General features: G+C 43.5%; 3 protein-coding genes across 7 annotated transcripts in view; 1 reads left to right on the top strand and 2 right to left on the bottom strand.

Annotated features, from left to right (window-relative positions):
* Positions 1 to 70: 70 nt before the first annotated feature.
* On the bottom strand, positions 71 to 9,365 carry rfk (riboflavin kinase). 2 transcript variants are annotated; one of them, XR_014554293.1, is made up of 5 exons: positions 8,918 to 9,365; positions 3,711 to 3,862; positions 3,404 to 3,506; positions 2,087 to 3,227; positions 71 to 401 (listed from the first exon to the last, which is right to left on the bottom strand). XR_014554293.1 is itself a non-coding variant. In XM_083673084.1 (4 exons), the coding sequence occupies exons 1-4, from the start codon at positions 8,997 to 8,999 to the stop codon at positions 3,073 to 3,075; spliced, it is 492 nt and encodes a 163-aa protein (XP_083529210.1). In that variant the 5' UTR covers positions 9,000 to 9,365; the 3' UTR covers positions 432 to 3,072. The 2 variants fall into 2 exon arrangements, 1 of the variants encoding a protein (XP_083529210.1); XM_083673084.1 differs by lacking the exon at positions 71 to 401 and having other exon boundaries at positions 432 to 3,227.
* A 1,441-nt stretch (positions 9,366 to 10,806) lies between these two features.
* LOC310807399 (beta-1,3-galactosyl-O-glycosyl-glycoprotein beta-1,6-N-acetylglucosaminyltransferase-like) lies at positions 10,807 to 14,455 on the top strand. Its single transcript, XM_083673878.1, has 2 exons — positions 10,807 to 11,125; positions 12,626 to 14,455. Exon 2 carries the CDS (start codon positions 13,050 to 13,052, stop codon positions 14,331 to 14,333), a length of 1,284 nt encoding a protein of 427 aa, XP_083530004.1. The 5' UTR covers positions 10,807 to 11,125; positions 12,626 to 13,049; the 3' UTR covers positions 14,334 to 14,455.
* The window catches only part of LOC310807400 (protein prune homolog 2-like), a 13,223-nt gene continuing 9,655 nt past the window's right edge, over positions 14,449 to 18,016 (bottom strand). For 2 of the 4 annotated variants that reach the window (XM_083673880.1, XM_083673881.1), the window contains 2 exons: positions 17,852 to 17,884; positions 14,449 to 17,622 (listed from right to left, as the gene is read on the bottom strand). In XM_083673880.1, the coding sequence (XP_083530006.1) occupies positions 17,592 to 17,622; positions 17,852 to 17,884 (64 nt within the window). In that variant the 3' untranslated portion in view covers positions 14,449 to 17,591. Of the gene's footprint in view, positions 17,658 to 17,851; positions 17,885 to 18,016 lie in introns of all 4 variants that reach the window. The other 2 variants (XM_083673879.1, XM_083673882.1) reach the window with 1 other exon arrangement.

The following is an 18,016-nucleotide window of genomic DNA, read 5'->3' as shown; positions in this document are numbered from 1 at the left end:
GCAGAATGAACATCCTGAAGTAGGCTTTAAGTTTCGCCCTATCCCTGTCAAAATACCCCAAAATATTTGTCGAGGTTGGCACATTTGGCAGGTGGTGGTGTTTATTTGGCAGGTGGTGGGTGTTCATGTGGCAGGTGGTGGGTGGTGGGTGTTTATTTGGCAGGTGGTGGGTGTTTACTTGGCAGGTGGTGGTGTTTATTTGGCAGGTGGTGGGTGTTCATTTGGCAGGTGGTGGGTGTTCATTTGGAAGGTGGTGGGTGTTCATTTGGCAGGTGGTGGGTGTTTATTTGGCAGGTGGTGGGTATTTATTTGGCAGAGTTGTTTATCTCCCGGTGGTGTTGTTGATGATGTCATCAACCAGGAAATGCTGCAATGTTCCCACAGCTTTACCTGCTGAAACGCTGGAATGAAGAAAGAGAAGAGACATAAGATGCATATTGAACATGTTTTAATAAGAACAACACTTCAGACAGGATCCTACAGCAACCAGCAAACAAGACAGTTCTGGAATCGTAGAATTAGAATGATTCATTCAGCCATTTTAGTTTCTAGGGTTCTGATAACATAGTCAACAGCACACACACAGACTGGTCCCTGCAGACAGGCCCCTGGATGACTGGGAGGATTGCGATCACACACACACATACACACACTTCAGCTTTCTGTTGTTATGGGAATCAACAGCTGTAGGTACATCAGGACATAGCACGTACCTGATTAATAATTACAGAATCACATTCTTTCAGTTAAAAACAAATGTTGAGATGTCACAGTTCAGATGAGTAACCTGGGACATTTGTTATGAGGGATGCCTTGTGAATATGATGGTTGATTGGAAAGCACATCAATAATGTGGGACACCTGTACCGTTCAAATAATCATGGGAACAAGTAGGATCACACACCCGCTGACGGGCACACACATAAAAGCGAGATAAAACTGTTAAAAAAGCCTTGTGGAATAAGTTAAAACCTGGTTCTGTATATAACATTATCCTGGTCCTAGTCTATCTTAACCTTGGTTCTGTACACATTATCCTGGGTTTAGCCCAGTTTAACCTTGGTTCTGTATATAACATTATCCTGGTCCTAGTCCAGTCTCTCTCTAGTGCAGAGCCTGTTCAGTGTCCCGGTTTAGTGATATGAGATACCGTGTGGGCTGAGCCGCATGGTTCAGGGATATGACACCATCAACCAAGCCAGCCAGGGGGAAACACAGATCTCTGATCAAACCTATTTGATACAATAAGCTGTTTTTTTTTTTTTTTTATCTCTCTCTCACACACACAAAAGAGGTGACAGTTATGTACAGAAAAGGACACACACTCACAACTGCTGTGGTCCTACCAAACCTTTAATTATGACACATAACATTTCAATGAGGGTCTGACCCAATAGTCTGCCATGTCTGCTGTTCAGAGCACAGACCCCCCCATTCCCCCCCCCAGCCCGCCTGGCCTTCACAATAACAACATTACAGAGAACACAGCCAGGGGAGGGGGATGGGAGGACTATGGCTCTGAGACACACATACACACATACATACACATACCATAACTGTGTTCCAGGGGAGGCAGATATCGGAGGACGGGCTCATTATAATGCATGGAACGGAATGAGAAACGGTAAACATGTTGGATACCATTCCTCATTCCCTTCATACATTACTATGAGCGCGTCCTCCGATTTCTACCTCCACCAGCTTCCCCTGATGGGTTGTACAGACGTTTAACTGACTTTACTACAGTACTAATCTATATGCCATTTGGCATTGCATAATAAAGATGTATTGCTGTAATGGGACAACTGATTATGTAACCATATTTACTACATGACAAGACAATACACAACCAGTAACACGTTTTATTGATAAGTCTAAAAGATTCTGCTGTGTGTGTGGCGTGTGTGTGTACGGAAAGTATATGTGACAGGGAATATTGAATTGGGTCTACAAAAACAACCACAAACATTCATATGTCGTCTCCACCGAAATTAGACACTCTTACATACACAGACTGTAAAATCATATATTTAACTCCCTGTTCATTTAGAACAATTATGTACAGCCATCAAAAAGCATTACTCACTCTCTCTCACACACACTGCCCACCCCTGAGCTAGTGGACATCGTCCTCTCCTGTAATCAGTGCTTATCTTCAGCCACCAGTGGGGTCATGAGGATCCGGATACAAGGTTCACCTCTATCAAGAGACACTAACTCTGGAAGGGAACTGACACACACACATAAGACAATCAATCTGTCTTCTCTTCCTGATCAAACTTCCTGTGAGGATAGGCTGGGGATTGGGTGAGATCATGCTGCATTCGACCAATGGTAAACGATTAAAACGAAGAGCTTTGGAGCTCTGAAGTTTTAATGAACTGTCGGCGAGCTGCAAAGCTGGGACACTCAACCCTAACCAAACACAACACAGACCAATCATGTCTCCAGGCAGTGATGACATGGTCGAGGGCTGGTGACTCCCTCAGAAGACCTGAACGTCACATGGGAGAGAGCAGCAGAACTGACCAATTAGAAGCGCTACGCAATTAACACGCAAAGTTTGACTTGGGAGTTTCAGAGATCACATGAACGCAGCTTTATACAACCCTCCCTTCATCTCCAGAAGCTCCAGTACATGTAGGATACGGTAATGCCCACATTTGAACCTCCTCCAACACCAAAACAAACCTCTCCAGAGGACTGAATGAGTGACATATTTGACCTTGGTTTGAGACAGTGATCTGCCTCGGGGGGGGGGGGGGGGGGGTACACCTGAGACCTCAACACAAATTTAAGTGGTTCCCATTGGCTCCACACTCAACCAATAATAGATAGACCTCCTTCAGCCAGTCACAGGTAGGCCTACAGATAAACACACCGGAAAATTAAAAATAAATTTAAAAATAAAAAAACTACAAAAAAACTATAATTGGATGCATTTGTAAGAGCTATGACACCACGACTATCGTACAGAATCATATCAGTCGAGAGAAGCCAGGTGAGGACGCTTCAATGACGGTGTGTGTGTGTGTGTGTGTGAGACGCCTTCGGTAGACCAACAGACAGCAGTCAGTGACCGTTCATTATCTTTTTTGATGTTGTTGACGAGGACGTGCTCGCAATGTCTGTGAAGAAGTTGTCCTCTTTGAGTTTTAGGTGCTCCGGTTCCTCCAGCTTGGCCTTGGCCTCCTCAATGTCGTTGTTGATCGCTAATATCAGGGCTTCTGCAAACAGAGAGGGAGAGAGAGGGAGAGAAACAGAGAGGGAGTGGAAGGGAGGGGAGAAGTGTGAGAGAATGGGTGGTGTCTCAAAATTGCTGTGTCAGGCCATCTGGTCAGAGACAGATAGATAGGTGTGTGTGTGTGTGTGTGTGTGTGTGTGGTGGTGGGGGGGCTCTTACCCAGGGAGTCGTAGCTCCTCTCAGGACGGATGTAGCCCACCATGACCACGCTGAGGATCTGACCATAGAAATCCTCTTTGAATGTGTGGATCACATGGCTCTCCTGTGACAACCAACCAGAACCCTCAGTACATGTGACCAGAGCGGGTATTCAACACGTGCATGTGTGTGTGAGAGAGAGAGTGTGTGTGTGTGTGAGAGAGAGAGTGTGTGTGTGTGTGAGAGAGAGAGAGTGTGTGTGTGTGTGAGAGAGAGAGAGTGCATGTGTGTGTGAGAGAGAGAGAGTGTGTGTGTTGCCTGGACTTACCATAGACTTCTTGGTGTTCTTGTAGTACGGGTTCCAGCCGATGCTCATGACCATCTTGTGTATGTCCCCGCCCCCCACGCAGGCCCATCCGTAATAGATCCCCGTCCCCACGTCTCCTGGGAGGTGCTCCACCACAGAGTCAGGGAAGTTGGCTGAGGAGGGGACACAAAATGGGGGTTGAGTGGCCTGGGGTGGTCCAGCACCATGGCCTACAGCACACATATATGCCCACGTCATGGGTCAGAATCCTGCCCATGCCCTGCTGACATACCCTCTCCTCCTTACTTTCCTATCTCTCACCACTATCTCTATCCAATAAAAATTTAATTAAAAATATATAAAAGAGTGGGACTGCCCCACTTAAAAAAAAAACAGAGTGGGGGTTGATCAATTGGTTAGTCAACTATACAATCAACTTTGAAAACTGAACAACACCATCAGACTAAACAACAGCTGAGGCATCCAAGGACACGCAGCAGGAGAAGACAGCGTGGGTTAACTCCTTCAGCGCCGCGCCAAGGGTGAATAAAGCCGCCCAAATGGTCAACGTTCTAGAGCGCCAAGGGTGACTATTCACCACAAAATACATCAATGATGATGCTTCATTTTGTAGCCAATCAAAGTATTGTTACTAAGTAAACACCACATAAAACAATTGGCGCTCTAGGTGGTGAGAGTTGCGGAACTCTTTGGCAGTTGGTGGGTTAAGATTAGTGGTAGCATGATCAAATGTGTTTGTCAACAACAAACTGAAAACCGGAAACATTTCCCGTTTGGGGCTTTTTATTTTTGTTTGTGTAAATAGCAGACATGTGCCTTGGTAAACAATAAAGCCAGTCGAACCGGAAAGCTATTTCCGCGCGAGCGCGAACGAGAGGGAGAGCTAGCCAGGCTACAGCCGTGTGGAGCAGAGCGGAGTGGTTTTGTACAATTCTGACTAAAAACACTATCTAGCTTGCTACTTCTGTTCAATAGCAAGCTTGGAGTGTCAGACATTTCGTGGATAGACTATGACAAAGGTTATTTTGCCGAGAGTAGCTGGATGTTTGTCCGCAGGCGTGTGCCTGTGTTTAAAAGGAGAAGAAACTACAGGAATTGTTGACATGATATAATATTCCTATTTTTTGCTGGGAAAGGTGGATAACAAGAGGACAACATGAGCTGCAGCACAATGACAAAATATGGTGGTAGTAGACTGGTGTTTAGAGAGTGTGACAGAACTAAGGGATTTATTTGTATATAATTAGATATAAACCTGTTGACCAATAAGGTTATTTTTGAAATGGATAGGTTTGCACTTGCCTCAAGTCAAGTCTCTTGGTCATATGCACACATTATACAGGTTATAAACTGTATAATGAAATGCTTATTTTGCAAGCTTCCTCTCAACAGTGCAGTAATAACACAAGTAAACATAACAACAATACACAATGAAGTAAGGTGCAATACAAGTATTAAGTCAATAGCAATAAGTAAAGTATAAGTATCTGGTAAGTGACAGGTATAGGTTAACAAAGGAGTCTCCGGGAGGAGAGACACGAGCTGGACAGATAACTTTTGAACATTGTACTAAGATGTTGTTACAGAAGTTTCCATGGATTTGGTGACTACCATGAGGGTTAGTTCAACCAAAGCATCAGAGGTGGTCAACAGGTTGTTTTGGAGAAGCTTCAAGGGTCCAAGACAGGGAGTTCACCAGGTCAGACCGTGTATATTTATGGTCTTGGAGGCACAGCAGGTCTCATTACAGCATCTCCTGAGTGCATTTCTTACTGCAAATGACCTAAGTAAATTAGTCAATTCATTCTTCCCGCTGAAATGTATGCCCTCATTGCAATGTAAGTTGCTTTGGATAAAAGTGCAGCTAAATGGCATATATTATAATAATATTATTCTTGAGTATTAGTAGTAGTTTTTTGTGGTTTACATTTCTACCAGACAGTTAGGATACCGTTTCTACCTTCGGGCCATAAGACTTTTGAACAGCTAACCCTAGCTGCCCACCTGTACATCAACCACACACACACACACACACACACACACACACACACACACACACACACACACACACACACACACACACACACACACACACACACACACACACACACACACACACACACACACACACACTTCCTACCATCACGTCTGCTAGTTAGTCATGGATTGTATTGCTCACTTGATTTGACATGTATGCCTATTACACTTAATGTCTCAATGTGCTATTATTGTATTTTTTATTCTTACGTCCTGATATTGCACTGTTGAGAAGAAGCCGACAAAGTAAGCATTTCATTAAACTTTTTAAGGGAAATAGGGCTAATGAGACATTTTACAATTTAAAAAGGGACCTTTAACAGTTTATAGGTGAGTATAGGCCAGCAACAGGTTGGTTGAGGCAGTAAGGATGAGGATCTGTGTGTCAGTTTATTGCAGGATGCAGAGTTTTGGGCCTAGTTGGTAAACTGGTGGTGGATCAGACATGTACCTCTGTCATGCAAATCGTTTTTCAAGTTGATATTTCAATATTTCAAAATATCTTACTTCTAGTTAATGCTATTTTGTACATTTCTTGTCAATATTTGCTATTGTTTTTTTATGTCCCATGCACCAACCTCACCAAGTCAATTTCCTGTATGTGCAAATATACTTGGCCAAATAAAATAATTCTGATTCTTATTCTGATGTGCATGAGCATTTCCTGTGGTCAGGTCTACTACTGTATCACACTCCCGTCCATTATTCAAGCGAAGCTGTGTCAATGTGCTCACTGTCACTTCAGTCACTAATAAATGGTGTCCACTTTCAAGCTGCATGCAAGACATTCCCAATATTCCTGCTGGATCGTATAGACAGGTACCTCTGTCATGCAAATCGTATTTGAAGTTGTAATCTGGACGCAAAAGCAATTCCTGCCGGCAACATCACTACTGCATCCCTCTCCCCACCACGTGCGGTAGGTTAGGTTATATATATAGGCTATAGAGGTCTAAGGCATCATTGTTGATAACCATGGTCACAATTTCATTTACGACATTTAGCAGACGCCTTTATCCAAAGCGATTTACAACAAATACATTTGTTTAAGTAAGTGAATCATCTATCCATCAGTCATCACAAGAATTTTATGAGATTATCTGTCGTTAAAAGCTTAGTTTGAAATGCGGGAATAAGAACTGGTTTCAGATATTACAGTATGGGTAAAAGTGGAAAAAGAGGCATCATTTGTTCCTTAACTAATAAATAAATTTAAAAATATAATAAGTAATAGTATATAGTGACTTCTGAGATATACGACTATACATGACGAACTTAAAATGGCCATATTGGAACAAATGCTCTTGAAAGGAGAAGATAACGAAGTTGGATAAATAGTATTAAAGTTTTCCATTCATTTCAACGAGACGGCTTCTCTGAATTCCAACCTGCTCCCCCGCTTGGTTGTTTTATATTTAAAAAAAAAGATTAAAAAAAAAGCTTTTTGTTGTGTTAGCGGTTTTCGGGTACTTGTTTAACGTAAATGGAAGCTAATAAAACATGATATGGGCACCAATATTTGAAGTCTGTTAATTTCACTATATGATATATTGATATATATTGTCGAAATTACTGAACAGTTGAATAGCAAAAACCGTTGTATTGAAAAATGGGCAACTGACCCGACGAACGCGAAGAAAACAGGAAGCGTAGCGTGAAATCAAAATAATTATTTTAAGGATATAAAAGGGTCGTTTTAGAGTGAGTTTGAGATTTCGATTTGTTTATGAATGCAAATGCTATTGTTAAATACCTAAATATATCATGGTTTTACCGTTTAAATGTTTATTTCCCAGAAATCATCAAAACGGGTTTGACCTGTGGTGAGTTGTTGTAGAAGGAGGTAAGAGGTTCTCTTTCAGTGAAGAGGCCAAAACGCCTGCGCATGCTGTGACTGGGCCACTGTCAACCAGGGCAAAGGTCACCAAGTGTGAAACACTTAGCTACAAACCCACAACTTGATCAAACAATTACTGTTAAGTTAAAGTTGAGATTCTCAGTTTTTATTTGATGGTATGTGTGTGTCCATATTGCAGCAATCACAAATTGGCCGGTGAGCCAAGGAAGATTTCCACAGTGGATGAATGAAGAATGCTGTCCATAATTAAGATAACCCCCAAAACAACTGTCCCAAAGATCAGGAACACTCCATGAGGTAGGCGTGAATGTGTCAGAGACCATCCACAGAATAGGTCACCTGCCAACTACAGACGCTTCACTACAAGGTGCAAACCACTAGTCATCCTCAAAAAGGATGGTCAGGTTACAGTTTACAGCTAAAAAGTACCTTAAAAAGCATGCAGAGGTCTGGAAAAAGGTCTTATTTAATATTATCATGTATGAGATTGATCAATATTATCATGTGCCAGAGTGATTGCAAGAGGAAAGTTTGGAGAAAAAAGCATCTGCCCAAGATTTACAGCATACCACCTAATCTGTGAAACACGTGCAGGGGGTGTTAGTAGACAGTAGCCTCGTGGTGCCCAAATTATTTTTCTATTTAATCACAGAAGGTGATCGTACTAAGAGAAAAGCCCCCCTTGTCCGCAACTGGGACACAGCACTGTCAAACACAGATAACCAGAGTGTCTTAATCGTGCTTCATTCACAGGTTTCTCCATCACTCTCCTGTTATAGAGGGGCGCTACATCATTCGTGAGGGACAACATGTTTACTGTACACTTGTTAAACCTAAAGTAAAGGCCCCTATTGTTGAGCAGATTCATCATAGCTCTTATTGCGATTGCTATCTGACAGGGTAGAGCAGCCTTGTACAGGTCGTAAGAGTAAGATAAGACCACAATAACTTCTAGGATACATCTTAGTCATGTAGGAGTAGGCTTGTAGTTTCGACAGATTGCGAAACGCAATGAAGCCATAGTCACCCACATACAAGGATTTACATTATAGAAGTTAACAAACTAGCTTGTCGACACCAATTAGCAATAATATGCTAATTTAAATATATCAACATGGGGCTTGCCATTTATATCAGCTAACAAGAGCTCGCAAATGGTCAGTGGTGGCTAGCATGGCTGCTAATATTAGTTAGCCAGCTAGCTAGTATCGGAACTGGTCATGTTTTGTGGCAAGTAGTTAAAGTACCCTGCTACCTCACAGCTAACGTAGAGCAAACAACAATGTTGTCGTCCTCAGCTATGATATGTTACCTGTAGGAATCCCCAATTCTTTACTTCCTCTCCCGAATCCTCGAACCACTTCTCCCCGGCAGAAATACGGAAGACTCTTCATGTCCACAACGACAGATGAGTTGTAATATTTAGCGAATTAATTCGGCGATGAATACTAGAGCCAAATGACCTCGTATGACAAGGGAACCTAGCTTCCACAAGACAGAGACTACGAAGGACCACAGTTCGCCCTTGTTGCTGACCCTGCCGTGTGTTTCTGACCGCCGGCGAAGTTTAGCTGGCTTCCGTACGGTCGAGTCCCGCTTCAGTCGGTTAGCAACCGCTAAGAAGCAGTAAAGTTAAGCAAGGAAGCAATAAAATATTCCTGATACACCTGGCACACGAGTTCACGGGTTTTGAAGGCTAGGTATCCTCATTTGACTTGTCCAAGCTCTCCGTATATCAAGCTCTCGGTAGGTTAAGGCTATGTCTCCGTGCGTAGTTACGTACTGTCACTGACCACGTGATCACAATCTGTATTCTCTGTATGTAAATTACGATTTCTTCAAAATAAAAGTGCCCACGTTAAACTTGTTTAAGCATTTAGAAATACTAAATATGAATAAAGGAACCACACATTATACAGTCGATATACAGGGTAATTTGTCCTTATTTCAGCAAAAATAAGAGAAAATATTGTGTCCCAGTCATGTTTTAACTGGCGCTTTTATTTAGAAGCCGCGAAAAGCGAAACCGAAAATCATAATAGAGCTAGATGGAGCTCAGAGAACACAGTTGTGATCACAGCAGTCACAGGCACTGCCCAGGTTACGTAGCTAGCTCACCCCCTGTCCCACAGCGCCACCTAGCGGCCAAAGTAGTAGTTGGTTTCAAGGTCGAAACCAGGGAATGCGTTCAAGGCTATAGTAGGACATGCTCATCGTACAATTTCCCGTGTGATCAAACAATAAAACACAAAATATATCATCAATAGATTAGTGAAGTATCTGACAAGACACGACTCACTCACATTGATTTGTGAGACTTATTGCTTTATTACTACTTTATTATATTGTATTGTTGATTTATTGACTGTTGTTGTACGACGAGCTTCCCACTGCTGGAAAGGGGTGGAACGAGCTTCCCACTGCTGTCATGACTGCAGAGTCACTACCAATCTTTCGCCGTAGATTGAAGACCCATCTCTTCAGGCTACATCTTAACGGTCCCCCTATTCATCCCCACGTCTGCTAAATGCCATAAATGTAAATGTAAGGTTATTATTCTGACGGTCCTGCCGACTACGATCTGCGCCGGTGAACGAGGTTATGCTGAAAGAGTTAATTCATTAGATTAGATTAGATTCAACTTTATTGTCATTGTGCAGAGTACAAGTACAGAGACAACGAAATGCAGTTAGCGTCTAACCAGAAGTGCAAAATAGCAGAAAGTGCAATGAACAGTATTTACAGGTAGTGCAATATATGATCAGTAGTAGTGCAGTATAATATAGCAGTGCAGTATAGCAGTATATGAGTAACAGTAGCATTATAGCAGAATAAATAGTTACAGTATGAACAGTGTAGCAGCATATGAGCTGTATGGGTAATGCAGTCTAGCAGTATATATGTATTAACAGTAGCATGAGGTAGATAGCAGAATAAATATAAATATGGAATGCCGTATAAACAGTATGAACAGGTATGTACAGTATGTGCAGTAGTATTAAAGAAAATATAAGGATATGTGCATTATGTGCAGTATGGACAGGTATGTACAGAAGAGCAGTGGTATGAGTAAGAGCAGGGGAGGGTTAGTGGAGTAATAGTGCAATAGTGCAATTGTCCGGGGGGGGGGGGGGGGGGGTTGCAGGGGTAGTAGGTTGTCAGGTCGGTGCAGTGTTCAAGTTCAGTAGGGTGACAGCCGCAGGGAAGAAGCTGCCTCTGAACCTACTGGTTCGGGTGCGGAGAGACCTGTAGCGCCTCCCGGAGGGGAGTGGGGTAAAAAGTCTATGGTTGGGGTGAGAAATGTCCTTGACGATGCTGCGTGCCTTACGCAAGCATCGTTTGCCCTGGACAGCCTCGATGGAGGGGAGTGAGGAACCGGTGATGCGTTGGGCAGTTTTCACCACCCTCTGCAGTGCTTTCCGGTCCGATGCCGAGCAGTTGCCATACCATACTGTGACACAGTTGGTAAGGATACTCTCGATACACTCATCGTCTATAACCTAAGCAGGTTAAGTTACAGGTAGGCTACTTTTCCAGAAACTCAAAACCCATCTTTTTAAACTTGCTTTTAATCTTTAACTATTTTTATTGTTGTTTTTACTGACTGTGGTTTTGTTTTACTTTTTATTTATTGTTCTCTCCATGGAATGTAGTGTCTTTGAGTACTGAGAGTGCTATACAAAATAAATGTATTATTATTATTATTATTATTATTATTATTATTATTAGTTTGACTAATTAAGTGGCATACACATAAACACACACCACTTGGGTAGAGGTGTCATCCTTTGTATTGTGTAAATGTGTACAGGATAGCGATGACATCACAGACACTCAACACCGATCCGGTCCGTACAGTAGCTGATTAGCCCAGACCGAGAGATATGTTGCTTCCTTTTATACTGAGTAGTCATACTTTGGGTCCAAAAGGTCCCCATTCATAAAAAAATCTTGCAACATAAGCCTGAGCATTGAATGGAATGCAGGAACCAGAAACTGTGACAGTCAATCACACAACTGGGACAGGATCATTAGCAACAGAAAAAAATTGAGGGCTTCCTTCCTACAGCGACCCGGTCCAGCCACAAAGCAGACAGAGTTGATTAGTAGTTAATTAGTTAATAGTTAATTACTGACATATTTTGTTTCCTTAGATACTGAGAAGTCATACTTTGGGTCCCATTCATTCTGTAAATATGTCCAAAACACCATTGCAAAACAACTCCAATCCAACTCATATTATGACAGAATCCGTCTCTGAAGACTTTGTCTGTAATATTGTTCTGAAAAGTCATTTTGTTATGCTGTAATACACTGTTGCATTTTCGTTACCATGGTAACACAATGCTAAAGTGGATTACAGCCTAGTGAAGTGACTCTACAAAAAATGTAATGCAAACAAAGTCTACAGTCTGTAAGATTATTAGTTGGTTTGGACCTGCAAGGTGTTTTTGACATGATATAAAGTGTATTTAGTGTATCATTCCATATTTATATTTATTCTGCTATCTACCTCATGTTACTGTTAATACATATATATACTGCTAGACTGCATTACCTATACAGTTCATATGCTGCTACACTGTTCATACTGTAACTTATTTACTCTGCTATAATGCTAATGCTACTCATATACTGCTTACACTGCACTACTTATATTATACTGCACTACTTACTGCTCATATATTGCACTACCTGTAAATACTGTTCATTGCACTTTCTGCTATTTTGCACTTCTGGTTAGACGCTAACTGCATTTCGTTGTCTCTGTACTTGTACTCTGCACAATGACAATAAAGTTGAATCTAATCTAATCTAATCTAATCTAATGAGGAAGCAAAAATATGTAAATAGCCCATTACCATGAACAAATGATTAAACCATGAAAAGGAACCATTTCCTTAACATCTTATCTGCATTGTGCAGTTGGCTCTCAGAGGTCCTGGTCTTTATTCATTCAAATGTAAACAAGGAAACAAGGAAATATTTATTCTCTCTTTCTCTCTCTCTTTTTTACCAGGAACTGTAACATTTACCAGGAACACTAACTTCGATCTCTGATGTTAATCTGTCATTCCTACATTACATAACAATACACTTCAGTTCTACCCTTATAGATGTAGATGACAACACACTTCAGTACCAAACACAGGGTAGTTACAGAACCAAACACAGGGTAGTTACAGAACCAAACACAGGGTAGTTACAGAACCAAACACAGGGTAGTTACAGAACCAAACACAGGGTAGTTACAGAACCAAACACAGGGTAGTTACAGAACCAAACACAGGGTAGTTACAGAACCAAACACAGGGAATCGTGGAGTTACTTTACTCTTTTAAACACATCTGAACCCTGGATTACAGTTTTTCCTGACCATAGACCCATTTCAGGGTATGGAAACCATTTAACTATAAAGTGTAAAATAGTGAACTGTCCCTTTAATGGCACGTAGACGACAGCTGATGGGTCTTCGTAGACTGGCGTGGCCCCTGCTCAGCGCCACGCTGGTATCCATGGTGATGTGCTTGCTGCACCTGCAGGGCTCGGCGCAAGACGACTACCGCTGGCTGGAGTACTCCGTCGCCGACGGCAACCCCGGGGAGGACGTGTGTGACTGCGATGGCATCCTGAAGGGGGAGCCGGAGGCCGTGGCACGGGCCCAGCTGCTGTCAATCACCCACAGCTTCCTGAACGAGTCGCGGGTCCCTGACGAGCGCTACCTGGAGCTGGCGCGGGACTGCAAGGCATTCCGCTCTGCCAGGAAGTACCTGGACTTCCCCCTCAGCCCCGAGGAGGAGGCCTTCCCCCTGGCCTTCTCCATCGTTGTCCACCACAAGGTCCACAACTTCGAGCGACTCCTGAGGGCCATCTACGCCCCACAGAACTACTACTGCGTCCACATCGACCGCAAGGCCCCGCCCAGCGTCTATGCTGCCTTCATGGCTGTGACTTCCTGCTTCAACAACGTGTTCCTTGCCAGCCGGGCTGTGGAGGTGGTCTACGCCGGGTGGAGCCGCGTCCAGGCTGACATCAACTGCATGAGCGACCTCTACCGGGCCAGCGCAGACTGGCGGTACTTCATCAACCTCTGCGGCCAGGACTTCCCCCTCAAGACCAACCTGGAGATGGTGCGGGCGCTGGGGGCGCTGGCGGGGGGCAACAGCCTGGAGTCAGAGGCCATGCCCAGCGTCAAAGTGTGGCGCTGGAAGAAGGTGAGCCGGGTGGTGGATAGAAACATCCAGGTGACCTCGCAGGACAAGGCCCCGCCCCCCGACGGCCTGCCCATCTTGTCGGGCAGCGCCTACATCGTGGTGGGCCGAGGGTTCGTGCAGAGTGTTCTGGAGGACGGCCGGGTGCAGGCGTTGATCCAGTGGTCCAACGACACCTACAGTCCAGACGAGTTCTTGTGGGCAACCGTGCAGAGGATGCCCGGGGTGCCCGGCTCGGTACGGCCCAACACCAAGTACGACACGTCGGACCTGCGCTCCATCGCTAGACTGGTGAAGTGGCAGTTCCACGAGGGGGAGGACGCGCGCTCGGCCGCTTATCCCCCGTGCCACGGCAGCCACGTCAGGGCCGTGTGTGTGTTCGGGGCAGGCGACCTGGAGTGGATGCTGCAGCAGCATCACCTGTTCGCCAACAAGTTTGACGCGGACACGGACCCCATCACCATCCGCTGTCTGGAGAAGTATCTCAGACACAAGGCACTGGCAGAGATACAGTAACAGCGTTTACGAAAGAAGGAATTTATGAAATACATTTGTGACGGGAAGATGGCAGTGGAGGCTAGTGGAGGTAGAAATCGGAGGATAGGCTCATTGTAATGTATGGAATGGACTTCAGAATGGTATCCTAACTTCCATACATTACAATGAGCCCATCCTCCGATTTCTACCTCCACCAGCCTCCACTGGACGATACTCAATGGATTTAAAGGGGCAATTTAGGATTGGTACTTCTATTTTTGGACTTTTAAATTAATTTTATATATCCATTGATTCTTGAAGACAATAACTTATAAATGCCCCATGAGCTTAGTTCAACTGTCTTACAATTGTTTGTAAACAATGTCATTGTAAACAAACACTGTATAGTTTCAAAACAAGGTTAAGACTAACATGTTGATGTCATGGATGGTCAGAGGTTGCATCCATAGCTCCGTCTATGTATTTGCATTTCTCCAGACCCATCCCTCAGCTGTTTACCAAAGAAGGTGAGGGAGACCGCTGTGTTGCTGTTTGAATCCCAGATTGCCCCTTTAATGTGTATGATGATATGATGTTTCTGTGATCTTCCTTACTTTAATGTGATTCTGCCAGAGGCAAACGTCCATCCTTAGACCTTGGATGAGCCGTTTAACCGACTTATCGCAGAGTAGGCGTGCTAACGCCGGTGGCTAAACTCCCCATCTGGTCCTCGTACTATCATGGCCACCTCATCATCTCCTGCTTTCGATTGGCTAATTTCTCCCCTCCCCTCTCCTCTCCTCCCCTCCCCTCTCCTCCCCTCCCCTCTCCTCTCCTTTCCTCCCCTCCCCTGCAGCTCCCCAGGTCATTGCTGGAGAAGAGAACATGTTCTCAGTTAACTTACCTAGTAAAATAAGTTACATATTACATATTACATAGTTATATATATAAAGTATATAGTAGTAAACTTAACCCTAACATAGACTAGCCCTAACCCTAACACAAGGAATGACTAGCCCTAACCTGTGAAATTGTCTGATACACAATCTCAAGCCACATCCCAACCCAGCTGAGCCAACTGTGGTTAGAAACACACAGACCATTTAGGGAAGTCTACTCATCTCATCAAAACCAGACAAGATGAGAAACATACAGGCTGAAGAAATGTAGACTCATCTCATTTGGGTTTGATGAGTCTGTCAGTGAGGCCAGTAAAAAAATAATAAAACTGATTGACAAGATCTGAGCCAATCAACTTGATACCTCTTGGGCAATTTAGGGTGTTAATTGAGGACCTCCCTGGTGAAAGGTGTGATTATTTCTCCTAATATAGTGTGGTTTTATTGATTATTGATGTATTAGGGTTAGTATTGATTTCTGTATTGAACTGTGTTGTATTTTTGTATGTGTTGTTTTGTTATTGTGTAGATATTGTGGACAGGGTGCACTTGCAAAAGAGGCCTTGGTCTCAGTGTGTTTCCCCTGTATGTGTCCCAGATTAAGGGTTAACACATTACTGGACAGATACAACAACATCTATACACATTTATTTTAATTGCATAAGGATTGAAACTGGCACATAAGGTTCCTCTGAATTCCACAAAGCTCTGGACTCCATTGTTCTGTACACAATGTTAAAGAAAAGGTCTCTTATTAGATTCTGTTTCAAAGCTTCTGTTTTGGAGGGATTTTCAGAGGAAGTTGACAAGTTGTGGCTTGGTTGCTGTGAGTGTTGGTGTGGATGTCAGTGTGTCATAATATCATTCCCTGTGTCTCTCTCTCTCAGGGTATAGCAACAGGTTGAGAGCCTAATATACATCTCTGTCAAAGAGCTGTGTGTGTGTGTGTGTGTGTGTGTGTGTGTGTGTGTGTGTGTGTGTGTGTGTAGCACCCACTTCACAAGGGAATAGGAGTGACAGCGGAGGTTGGGGTACCAGGTCTTTACTGAAGCTGATGATTTACATATTTTACAGCATTTGAATGCTAGTAGCTTGGTTAACAGACACACACACACACACACACACACACACGCGCGCAGGTGCACATGCACGTGCACACACACGCATGCACACGCATGCACATAACACGCACACACACACACACACACACAGGTAACCAAAAGATGTCTATAGGTTTTGCAGAAAGCAATGTTGCATTGTACAATAGTGGTTATAGATGTGGTGGGTATAACTGTTGAAAATATAACTGATCAAAACACTTCATGACTCATGACTCACGATCATTATTGATGATCATGGAAACACCATCTCAAGACCTTTTTAGATGATGTCTGTGACAGTTTGATTTAGTTAGCCCCAGCTCTGAATCAGCTGTTCGTGAGAAGATAAGAAGGTAGAAAGAACTGAACTTGAGAACTGAAACTCACACTGCTAAGATACGTGTGACTATTTATAATTATGAGGAATTTGGGATTATGTTCTGTTGAACTAGTAAAATCAGTTTAGAGTAGTTCAGCAGAGCTTCATTTCATCACTCATCAGAACTAACAACGTGTGGACGTATCTTAGAAGTGTGAGTTTTAGTTCTCAAGTTCAGTTTTTTCTATCTTCTCAGGATCCGCTGATTCAGAGCTGGGGCTAATCAATCAGCTCATCATTAAGCTAATCAATAAGATAATCATTCAGCTAATCAATGAGCTAAACTGACAGGAAAATCAGAAAGGCAACACAGTAACAACAGTGATATAGACAGGCAGGATTGATAGATTTTTTTGCATTTGTTTTCAACAAGTTATGAGAGGACAGCGTCATGATGAGATTGACTTCATTTTAAATATTAACTTATTTTCAGTAAAATACTTTATTTGAAGGAAGTGACTAAAAACACAACTTCCCGAAAAATCATGCTGTCCCCGTTCTCATGCTTCTTCAAACACCAACAACCGCCTCAAAACAACCAGAAATAGTTTCAACCACAGTGTTTATGTCGTGTTGAACAGGGGGAGGCTGGTGGAGGTAGAAATCGGAGGACCAGCTCATTGTAATGCATAGAATGGAATGAGGAATGAGGAATCAAACATGTTCATTCCGTTCCATGCATTACAATGAGCCCGTCCTCTGATTTCTACCTCCACCAGCCTCCCCTGGTGTTGAACAATGCATGGCAAGAAGTGATGACGCGGCGACCTCTAGTCTCGTCCAATGAAGGAGCAGAGTAACAAGCCATCAATCGATATGGGTACATCCAGACAATGGCAGAGCCAGACAGGGTATGGTCCCTCCTCAGCACAGTGATTGGGTGCATGTGGCGTCATCTGTGGCAGGTACGGAGGAATGGTTACACGCCAGAGTTCCCTCTCCTATCCCCTCTGTGGGGGGGGGGGGGGGGGAGAGACATTCAACTCTAGAAATGGAACACACCCTTTATGAACTACACACACCATGTATACAGTATAAACATACAGACCAGTATGGATGGATTCTAGAGTATGCTAATCTGATAGATACGAGCCCCTAAGCAGTATCTCAACAGCACACACTCACTCACACACACACACACACACACACACACACACACACACAATAATGCAGTCTTACTTAGCTGCAGTGTCCCGTAAGTCTTCATCCAGTCTGGAGTAGGGTCAGAGGTCAGAGGTTAAGGGTTAGTAGGGGAAGAGAACAAGACAAGGAGCAAAGCAGAGCGCACTGTCAGTACACACATGCACAGCTGGAGGCCAGCACAGGTCAGTAGTCCCCGGAGGG

This window comes from Argentina silus (assembly GCF_951799395.1).
Source record: "Argentina silus genome assembly, chromosome: 7".
In the NCBI taxonomy this organism is placed as follows: Eukaryota; Metazoa; Chordata; class Actinopteri; order Argentiniformes; family Argentinidae; genus Argentina; species Argentina silus.
The sequence above is the reverse complement of the archived record's forward strand: the minus strand, read 5'-3'. Positions and strand labels throughout refer to the sequence as shown.

Bases quoted from the DNA above. Each gene is read 5' to 3' on its own strand.
- rfk (XM_083673084.1), bottom strand. From the start codon at position 8,999: ATGAAGAGTCTTCCGTATTTCTGCCGGGGAGAAGTGGTTCGAGGATTC. The intron at 3,863-8,917 runs GTAACATATCAT...TCCCCTCCTCAG, and splicing joins AGAATTGGGGATTCCTACAG to CCAACTTCCCTGACTCTGTG. The intron at 3,228-3,403 runs GTAAGAGCCCCC...CTCTGTTTGCAG, and splicing joins GAGGAGCTACGACTCCCTGG to AAGCCCTGATATTAGCGATC.
- LOC310807399 (XM_083673878.1), top strand. From the start codon at position 13,050: ATGGCACGTAGACGACAGCTGATGGGTCTTCGTAGACTGGCGTGGCCC.